Genomic DNA, 10,562 nt, shown 5'->3' on the forward strand with positions numbered 1-10,562 from the left:
ACTTTATATGTTGTTGTTGCAGGTTGCTAAGTAATGTAAAACTTACAATGCCTAGTCAATAATTCTGTAATCATACAACTGGTTGGTTTGATTATCAAGCAGGAAAGATGGATGAAAACACTAAAGATGAATCTGAAGAACAATTTTTGAAAGCAAAAGCATATTTGCAACAAGTTAAAGATGAAGGAGATTCGAGCTTGTAAGTTCCCTCTAAACTTACATCGTGTATCCAGTGCATCGGGAAGATTTTGAAATGGCTCCAGGCCTAAAAACTAGACCAATTTTTACAAGTGTAGAGCAATGACTTTTCATATCATGGTTTCATATGATGTTTCATTCTAAGCTAAAAGGTTCATTTCAACAGATTTATTCAAGTGACTACATCCACGTAACAAAGTTTTATGAGTAATAATCATTCTTGTTTGCAGGTATGATCATTTCACATCGGTACTTACAAAGCTGCTTGATGAAAGGCCTCAGAATAGTATTGGTACGATTAATTCTTTCTACCTACCTTCTTAATCAAATCAATTGTTAAGGCGCCTATGTTTTATGATTTGTTAAATACAATAAGAGATATGTGTGGACTTCGCAACATACAGTATATGTGTGGATTTCGTGTTCAACTGATTTGCACCTTGTTTATTCCATGAGCATTTTAAAAAGATTCTCACTTAGTTAGTTGACTGACTTAATTTGAATTCTGAAAGTGAAAATTGAGAATAAACAAACCGGTTTTGCATAGTGGTGTGTGTAATAATCTACATGTTTGTCAATAATGCACTTCAAGACAAAATGCTCTGCCCTTCCATTGAAGCAAAGACTTAAAGGACTTTTTGTGGATGGAATGTAAATTTGACACAAATATATTTTCAAGTTCCTTTCATGATAACTATTTTATTCTAAATGACTTGCTTAATTATGGGAGTCTGTGCTTCTCTTTATTGTCAGGCAATATATTCCTGCTTACTTTTTTACTGTCTGAGGAATGTAATAATATTGTTTTTTTTGTAATGATACCATTATTTGTTCATTTTTTACAGATCTTATAGAGAATTATTTTGAAGAGAGTAAAAAGCACATTTTAAAAAGTGAACCTGTTAAAGATGTGAGTTCAAATATCCTTAATTATTAGATAAACCTGTTATTTCAATCTGAGATTTTGGTTAGAGTTGCTGCATAAGGATGTGATGAAATATATAATTTTCTCAAATATTATTAGTTTTTTCTTTGACAAAATTCATGAGATTTAACCTTCTAGCCTTTATTGGTGTCAACCTTTTCAACCATTCCAGGGTACAATTTATGTCAACTGTACGCCCAAGGTCCACCAGGGCTTTATGGAGGGCTGGAAATGTGAGCTGTCAGTTAAACCAAAAATATTGTTCACCATGCAAAAGAAATTGATTGATAAATGAAAGCTATGGTGTTTGAGTCTTTATTTTATCCGTTTTCCTGTTAGCTATATATGTGGCTTCTTGTTTTACATTAGATTTTGCATGCTATAAAAATTAGTTTATTGGTTTGTACACCGAATGCCATAGAAAGAAGAATGATAATCAGAAATGATCATGTTAATATTTGTGCATGGGTGTCACATGTTGTAATTTGATTCAAGTTGATTTGCTGATCTATGAAAATGATCAGGCCATAAGTTTTTTATACTTAGGTAGCTCGGTACTTTCTTCTTACTGAGGAGGCTGTCGAAGGCCAGCCAAAATTCTAAAAAAAAATTTAGAGCATGCATGTGTGTATTTAATTATGGTTTATAAACACATTAAAGGTACCAAGTTACCTAAGTATAATTTGTCATACAACACACGGGATCTCTTAAGATCCTTGGCCCAAAAAGCCAGTGACCGATAAAAAGTTTTTTGCCATACATATTAATGTCCTTTATCCCCTCTTTAAACTCATCTAAAGTTGAAAGCCACTTATTAAAGTTCAAGATTATTTCATCGTAAAGCTCTCTTTATGATTAAGATTGTTATTTCTTTAGGATGCATCACCTGACACACCAACAGAAGAAGTCCTTGCACAGCAACAAATTAAATTATTTGATGTAAGATGTCTACTATAGATTTCAATTTTTAGTCTATTTAATTTCTTTTTATGATGCTCCTTGCTTTGCAGTTTCTGCAATTACTGATATATTTTTCAACCTTTCTTGGTTGCTGCAGATTCAGAAAGCATGTAGATAAAAAGTATTTGGCTCTCCTACATATACAGTATAATATTTTCATTTTTTCTAAACTTGGAAAGTGGATGCTTTTTAATGACATTCAGTATATTGTTTAAAATAGCCAGAGGCGGATATGGAGTCAGCAGAACCACCCCAAAATGAAAATGAAGAAGAATTTGACATCCCACTCCCCAATGTTATGGAGCTTGCCCACTGCTTTGAGCAAGCAGGAATTGGTCTAGCAAGGGAAGAATTATATCGAGTCTTCCTTGCACTAAAGCAGTTAGTCTTCAGCTATCCACTGACAAGTGTAAGATTTTGGGGTAAGTTGTAGATTCTGTTTAGCTTATATACTTAAGCTTACTTAAGATTAAGTCCTAATCTAAACTTAAGCTAAAGTTATTTAAATCTTGATGGGCATTTTTAAGTTATTATAGAATTTCAAATTATGTCAATTGTCACCCATCGTTTATTTCCTCTTTTAAATGAAGAATAATGGCAAATTTTTTTATTTGCCATATTTGAAAATATTTGTAGCAAATATTAGATTTATTACAGACATGAAATAAAGCAATGATGTAAACTAGCTTTTAGGACATAATTTTTGGTATTTTTCACTATAATATGCTGCATAAAGTTTTTGAATAAATTAGAAGTGAAGTTGTAGCATGTGCATTTTTTGGTGTTGGCTCTTGTAGATTGAAATAAACTTACAAAAATTAGATAGGCTGTTTACCATTGGAATACAATTTTCTAAGTTTGTAAGATATAATGGCCCAAATGTAAAATATAATAAATGCAAATGGATTATGTTGTTTAATTTTACCTTGTTTCTTAGGAAAGATTTTTGGAGTTGAAAAAAATTATATTGTTGCTGAAGTTGAATTTAGAGAAGGGGAGGATGCAGAAGAAGAAGTTGGTGAGGTAAATAATTGGCAATTTTATTGGTTTGATTTTAAATTCAGCTGCAAATGTTCTCTACTTACGGATTCACCTTTTTGACAACTTTTTATCCTCTTACATACACATAACATTTATCTTCATTTACTTTTAGGTTTTGGAAGAAATAATTGAGGTTTGATGCAATAAATTTAGATTTTCATAAAGATTAAGATAGAGAATATCATAATATTTAATCTCTTTTAAAGGCACTATGCCCTGTCTGTCAGCTGTTCAGAGTAAACAGCAGGCTTTGCAGCATGTTTAAAATTGAGAAAACATGGATAATTAGCTGATTGGCTCTGTAACAATAGGTCTATTGTATAGTCTAACCAATGAGAACTTAAATGGCCATCAAAATGCGGTGGGACATTGCCTTTAACATAAGCTTAGAATATTAGAATAAAACATCAAGGTTTTTGTAAAATCTGATAACATTGAATTTAGAATTATAAATTGTAAATTATAAAGTGTTCAATTCATAAATTTAATTATATGTTTAATTTTTAAACAATTAAATTTTTGAAGAGACTTATCAACCATAAAAATACCATTTTTATGTATATTCAGTGATCAAATGCTGTCTGAATGTGCAAAAAAATTCTCATTTATTGTATAAAACCCATACATATAATATATTTCAAAACAATGATAATGTATTTCACATAAATTACCTTCTTTCAAGAAATTTTTGCCTTTTCTGTAACTCAGAATAGTTAAAAGCAACTTGATTATATATGGCAATTCCTGGCACCCTCAGTACCAGAAGCAAATGCCATTTTTACATCCTCTAACATGTAAGGTTTTCTATTAAATTGAAACTTAACATGAGGTGAATCAAGTTCTTTCTATAGAAATTTTAGAAACTAAAATAACATATCAATTTTTAATCCTTAAATCATAATGTAAACAAGTGTTCTTTTGAAGATGTGCTATGGTTGTGGTCATATTTCCAAGTCCTTATCTTTTCTAAGGAAAGTGGTAAGAATCAATGCATAGTCTATGGCATCATCATATTTTAACATCTTGGCATGTAAATATAAGCTTATGTGTTCATAAACATAAGAATCAAATTTAAAACATTTTTGAGAAATATATTTATATTTCTATTCAAAGTAAACCATTAAAGTGGAACTTGGTTGTTTTAATCAATAAATGTAAATACTGCAAACTTTGCTTTTAAATATCGATGTAGAAATATATATAAAATTTTCGAAATTAAGCAAAAAATAAACTAAAAATTAAGTCAAAATGCACCAATCTTAAATACAAATTAATTTTAAGATTTATGCTAACTTTTTGAGATTATTAATTGTTTTTCCCTTTATTTCATTGACCAAGGCATCAGTCTTTTACTTGTTGCTGAGAAATTGTTGGTTGCGCCCCCGTGTATAAATTTTTGTGGCTCTATGTTTTTTATCGTCGGGAAATTTGTAGGGTGGCACAGGATATTCAAAATAGTAGAGACTCAGGGTCTATTAGTATCTTATCGATGCGCAGCAACTGATGTTGAATGGTATTGTATGATGATATCCTTCAATTGTTTAACAGGCTAGAGGTTCCCGTCATGGGATCTTTTCATAAGAACATTTAACTGTAGAAACTTTGCCCACTAGGCTGTGGCCGTTCGCCTTAACAATTTAGAAAACATTTTTTCTTATGAATGACGTCATAGGTGTAAAAGTGCATCTGTGATTGTTAAGCCAGAAAAGGCTACTTTTTCAAATGCCCGTGCTCCTTACTAAAACCACATAAAACCAGAAATACACTATCGATGTGGGTCTATATATGTTTGTCCCATTTTTAGGGTGAAGGCGACGAAGAGCGAGAAGATGATCGAAGGGATGATGGAAGCGAGGGTAATTTTCACGAAAAATTCTTAGTTCGGCTTTCTAGAAGCTAGAAATTGCTCCTCCTTTCTTAAGCAAAGAGCCAACGCTGTTAAGAAATAGTGGTGAAAAGATGTAGTCATGGGGTTTCGTATCTCTGATTCTTATGCTTTAAATTTTCCCTTCGCAGTAGTTAGCCTTGCAGCCGTCTCTTTTGCAGATTTTCTAACGATGCTAAGTAGCTCTTGTTCAATATTTAATGAAGACCAAGCTCATTTTAATGTTCGTATCAGGTTCATGGGAGTGAATACATTGCAAAGGGAGAAAAGCAAATCATTACTAACGAATGGTGCGATTTGGTCCATGCACGGCTTTCCATATTGAAGCCTATTATATGCAGTTATCAACAACATGTAAAGCAGGATCATTCTAAATAAGCTGGAAGCGCGTGGAGTTTGTGTTAAATGTTGTGATCACTTCTCCGTCAAAGTTAAAAATAAACGCAAAAATTGAAGTAAAAAGTATGCTCTAGTCCTTTACAAGCAGAAAAGTAATTATTACAAGCAAAGCAACAGAGTCAGCGTTGGAAGCTTTTCCTGTTCACTGTTCAAAGCTTTGCAAGAGTACTCAGCGGACGTTTGAAGCTTGAGCTGTTACAGCACAGTTCTTTAATATCATTTAGCCCAAGATGTATTGCTTGAAAATGAAAACTTCTTGCTGTTGTTTCTACCACAGGTGATGAGGTGCACTGCATACCTTGCACTGCATATAATGGGACACGTAAACTTGGAAGAAAAAATTACGTAATGACGTAATAGTTTTATTATCGCTGTGAACAATTTATGAAAGGTTTGAGAGATTCTCTGTTCCATATTTTGCTAACAAGGCTTTATTCTATCTTCATATAGAAGGTGTTCCAAGTGAAGAGGACGACATACCAAAGTCCCAGTGGAAACCGCCTCCTGTTATTCCCAAAGAAGATCATCACAATGGAACAAATAAAAAAGTCTACTTTGTCTGCAATGAAGGTTGGTGAACATTTTGTGATTTTGTGATATTGGAATTAAGTGATTGAATAATCTTACAGTTCCCTTTCCTTTTGGTTTTGTTTTTTATGATATGGTTGCATTACCAGAAGTTTACGGGCAGTAAATTAAAGTTGGCCACAATGTTCAATGCACCATAGGCTTGACTGCCTGCTAGCGGATTGCCTCATCTCTGATTACGTAATTGCATCTGAACTTTGTCAACTATTTGCACTGAAATATTAATTTACCAACTATTGAAAAATCCTCTGTACTTACGATTCAATTGAGTATGTTTTACTAGTTGCGTCAATGAATATTTGCAATGTGCGCAAACAGTAGCAAAATTTCCTTAATTTTTTAGCTGGACAGCCATGGGTTAGGCTACCGCACGTAAATCCAGCACAAATTGTTGCCGCAAGGCAGATAAAGAAATTCTTTACTGGAAAATTGGATACCCAGGTAAGATACTCAGTAAATTAGCGTTATTGTATTATCGGGGTACAACTATGAAAGCTCAAAGGATCATATAATCAACATATCCGAAAGCATAATAAAACATTTAAATCTTTTATCCTTTGCAGCCTTGCAAAATGTTGCTTGTATATCTTTGCAGTGTTATTTCTTTATGCATGCAAGATAATAAGGAATTTATTCAAGAGAGAAGCCTAGAACTAATGCTCAGTTTCTCAATGTTTGTTGATCTTGGTACTTGAATTCTCTAAAAGACCTCTTAGATACCTAATGCTAAAATCCTTTTTTCTTTAATTATATTTTTGAAATAAAATTAAACGTAAGATTAGGTCACTTAGAATAAAACACCTACTCGGTTACAAGTGTATTTTCTACCAATTTTTATGTCACTTGAACCGGAAATCGGTACCTTTTCGTTTAAAAGAATCATTCCCATCCCATTTTAATTGAAGCATGTTTGGGTAGTGTCCTGCGGTTGACATTGCTCAGGACTTTGGTTTCTTATTTGTTTGTCATATCGGGGATTAGTTTCTTATAGATGTTTTCTTTTAAAAAGATACGGAAATCACATCATTTACTTGTGAATTCTGAACTGCACCAAGTCAGCCTTTTTATTTTTCTTCAAGATCATCAGTTTTCCACCTTTCAATGGTACAGAAGCTAACTACCTTCGTGCTCAAATCGCAAGAATTAGTGCTGGTACCCATATCAGTCCGGCGGGATACTTTATTTTTGAGGAAGACGAAGAAGAAGAGGAAGAAGGACAGCGTAAGTATTCTCATTTTTTACGATGGTATTTTACCAGGTTTTAGATACAGTGTCCAGTCACAGGTGACAAAAGTGACAGTCACATGAGTGACGACCTTGTGAAGATAGTTCATAAAAGGCAATTTATTTAAAAAACTTGCGCTTTTTTGTTTAGTACTTTTTAAGGCTTTGGATGTTTTCGTTCTCTGGCCGGATGAACTATAACTGTAGGCTACTTAATTAAAGTAATGCCTATCTTACGTTGCAAGTATTGATTCTCAAATCTTCCTAGCGCAATAGATACTAGCTTGCAATATGTATCTGCCAATGTATTTGGTTTGCACCCAATTAACCAACACAGATTCCAAGGAGTCTTTCAACCGACCTATAGAAAAAGCTCACATTTGAAAATCTTCTTTGACAGGAACCCGATTTCTGTTGCCTTAATAGTCTTGTCTAGCGCCAAGTTTATTTTAAAAAACTTACAGACCAATAAGAAGCTGTGATTTTTAGGCTAAATTGGGTTCTAGGGCTACTATGAATTGTCTTGCCCACGAACTTTTTAGGACAATTCACGTAAAATCTATCATAAAAATGTGTTTCATTTAAGCCTTTGAGATATCATATCTATCGACAATTTACGGTCACATTCAGCTTTTCAAATGTTTATGTTCACGTTAAGCTTTTAGTTTCATTAATAAAAATCCATTGACCTTTGGCAGCTTGCTTGTCAGAACATTGTCGCAATTTTCTGCAATTGTGCCTAAACTCAATTTAATCACAAACACAAATCATTTTAGCTCGGGATTCATTCGAGCAAAACGTGGAATTCGAAGGCCTACCTCTGCGGGATCTAGTAGATCCATCAATGCAGAACTGGATACACCATGTGCAACACATCCTGCCGCAAGGAAGATGCACTTGGTATGATCCCTTTCAAAAGCCGGAAGATGATTTCGAGGATGAAGATTTGGATGAAGAAGAAGAAGACAAAATGGACAGTGTCCAGCCAGAAGTGGGCCCACCTTTGCTGACTTGTGTTGCTGATGACGAGGGTAAGCTCCTATAGTGAGACTTATTATCTGAAATTCCTGATTTCGCAAGATAATTCTAGATGGTAATGCTCAGGTGTAGTGCCGCTTCTTAAAGCAAGAAAAAAAGCTTCTTCTTGTTGAAGATTTTCTCATAAGGCTTGATGTTCTAAGCTTTGGGATAGATGCTTGTCAATTGTAATGATAATTGCAACTATCTATTTTAAATCCTCGAAATAAGGTAAAACAAGAAAACTTCATAGCCACAAAAGGGCCAATTAGCAAAGTGTTCGAATTTAATTGCTGATCCACCATACTACCTTACGAACCAATGTAAGTAGAATGGCAGAAAATCGTAAAACAGTACTACATAATGCAACTGTAAACGGCCTCTGTCCTAGGGAGTATGTATTTGGCGCCATCAGCTAACCAGTATTTCATTCCAGTTTTCAATCTTAGGCAGTAGATGTTTATGCTAATGTAAATGTTCATTTCTATGTTTTACTCAATTCAGAATATGAAAATTCCAAATCCATGTAATTAGCCGTGTCTTCCTTTTCTCCCAGCCTTACCCACAGTGCCTGCTTGGACTACTTACGCATCTTCAAAAGCATTGCCTGAGTATGCCGTTGCTGTAGTGCGGTCAAATCGTTGGCCAGGTGCTTACACATTCTCTAAAGGGAGGTATGTGCTTGCTGTTTTTTCATTCAATACATCTTAAAGTGATCCAAATTGAAAATTTTCTATTGTAAAGAAGACACCCTGAAAATCTGATTCAGAGATTTGATACAATTAGTTTAAATAGCTTTTTGTGTGTGCAATTGATAAACTTTAGAGAACCTCCTGTCTCGGTTTTGGAGAAAACCCCCTTGAAAATCTTTTTGGAAGTACCTGAAATTCATTTCAGTCTGAGCCGAAGTGCTCAATGAGAGGGAGAAATGAAAATCAGGTCGACCTGATTTCGTTTCGGTTTTTCAGGTCGGTCTGAAATTTCAGATCAACTTCAAATCCGCATGTGTGCAGAAAATTCTTTGAAAATCGGGGCGAAATTAAACTCGTGTAGAAAAATGTATTGCCCTCTGGGATGCATGCATGGTGAATTTGGCGCCATTTGACCATTTATTTGACCACAGCCAATATCTGCACAAAGCACCACATTCTCTTCATAAGCAAGAACAATTTCCTGATCAAGATTGCTTATTTGAGACATCAGTTGAAGAAGCAAAACAAAATGAAGTTGCAAAACAAAGACTAAAACAACCAAAATCGATTTCAATACTAATATGAAATTTGAATTATTTTGCGCCATGTTTGTTTTGATCAGAATTTGAAATAAATGCGTATGTGTATAACCCTGTGGAATTTCAAGCCGGTTTGGAAATATTCATATAAGCAGTAGTCGAATTAGCACGCGCAATCAAATTTCAAGCCGGCTTGAGTTTCAGACCGGCCTGAAATTGTTCATGTGAGAGGGGTCTAAGAACAATGTACAAATTTGTATCTATATATTGCAAACCTAGTAGGGATAAAGACTGGCGTGTGAAAAATCATGCCGTTTCTCACGTTAATTATTGGGATCCGATCCTCGAGATAATTCCGTTAACTGCTGGGTGAAATATTTAAGCCTGGAAGTTGTTTTTAGTATAAAATATTCTAAATTATTTTTGGTGCCGTTTTGCGATTGTCAATTTTTGAAAATTGACTTCTTAAACCCTGCTTCTTACATCGACATTGGTTTTGAAACTCTAAGATATTGACTGATTGAATTTTGTGGCAATTTTATTGCCAGTCGCCATTTAATTGCTGTATGAGTTATAGCACTGTTTTTGGCGAAGATACTTTCACCATTTCAGCGTGGAGCTTTAATCTCTACTACCCTTTTTTATTTTGAATCATAGTCGCCGGTTTCTTGATAATGAGTTCTTATAACTCTCTTCAAAAATTAGAAAATTTGAAAACATTTACATTGGTTATGGGCATAAATACAAAGCGGAGAATTACTCGCCTCCAATACCGCCTACTGCACTTGATGAATACCCAGTGGGTCCCGATGTCATGGAAATGGATGACCCAACAGTCGAGGATGAGCAAGCATTAAAGAGGGCACAGGAAGAAGCCATGAAGGCTGCGGAGGAGATGGATGGAATCGATGATGATGAGGACGATGCAGACTAGCCCACGTGACTTTCAATTACTAGTTGTTGATATGTAAATATGGTAAATTTTTAATATTCCTCATTATCCATGCTTAGCTTGAAATTTGTACCTTAATCTGTCTTAATAGTGTGGAAACTCTGTTTTCGGCTATGTTAATTGCATTCCATAACTATCTGCA

The 10,562-nt window shown here is 34.3% G+C and overlaps 1 protein-coding gene across 2 annotated transcripts; it reads left to right on the plus strand.

Moving 5' to 3' along the window:
- Window positions 1-29: 29 nt before the first annotated feature.
- Window positions 30-10,474, plus strand: LOC135691321 (radial spoke head protein 4 homolog A). Of its 2 annotated transcripts, XM_065209151.2 has the most exons (15): window positions 30-199; window positions 429-490; window positions 1,044-1,108; window positions 2,000-2,062; window positions 2,304-2,505; window positions 3,021-3,106; window positions 3,237-3,257; window positions 4,049-4,102; window positions 4,929-4,980; window positions 5,859-5,978; window positions 6,340-6,437; window positions 7,076-7,217; window positions 7,997-8,251; window positions 8,794-8,911; window positions 10,174-10,474. In XM_065209151.2, the coding sequence occupies exons 1-15, from the start codon at window positions 108-110 to the stop codon at window positions 10,400-10,402; spliced, it is 1,659 nt and encodes a 552-aa protein (XP_065065223.2). In that variant the 5' UTR covers window positions 30-107; the 3' UTR covers window positions 10,403-10,474. The 2 variants fall into 2 exon arrangements, with proteins under 2 accessions (XP_065065223.2, XP_065065225.2); XM_065209153.2 differs by lacking the exons at window positions 3,237-3,257; window positions 4,049-4,102 and having other exon boundaries at window positions 32-199.
- Window positions 10,475-10,562: the final 88 nt, after the last annotated feature.

This window comes from Rhopilema esculentum, chromosome 4 (genome assembly GCF_057945365.1).
Source record: "Rhopilema esculentum isolate cy_ngs chromosome 4, ASM5794536v1, whole genome shotgun sequence".
In the NCBI taxonomy this organism is placed as follows: Eukaryota; Metazoa; Cnidaria; class Scyphozoa; order Rhizostomeae; family Rhizostomatidae; genus Rhopilema; species Rhopilema esculentum.

Bases quoted from the DNA above. Each gene is read 5' to 3' on its own strand.
- LOC135691321 (XM_065209151.2), top strand. From the start codon at position 108: ATGGATGAAAACACTAAAGATGAATCTGAAGAACAATTTTTGAAAGCA. The intron at 4,981-5,858 runs GTAATTTTCACG...ATCTTCATATAG, and splicing joins AAGGGATGATGGAAGCGAGG to AAGGTGTTCCAAGTGAAGAG. The intron at 6,438-7,075 runs GTAAGATACTCA...TTTTTCTTCAAG, and splicing joins CTGGAAAATTGGATACCCAG to ATCATCAGTTTTCCACCTTT.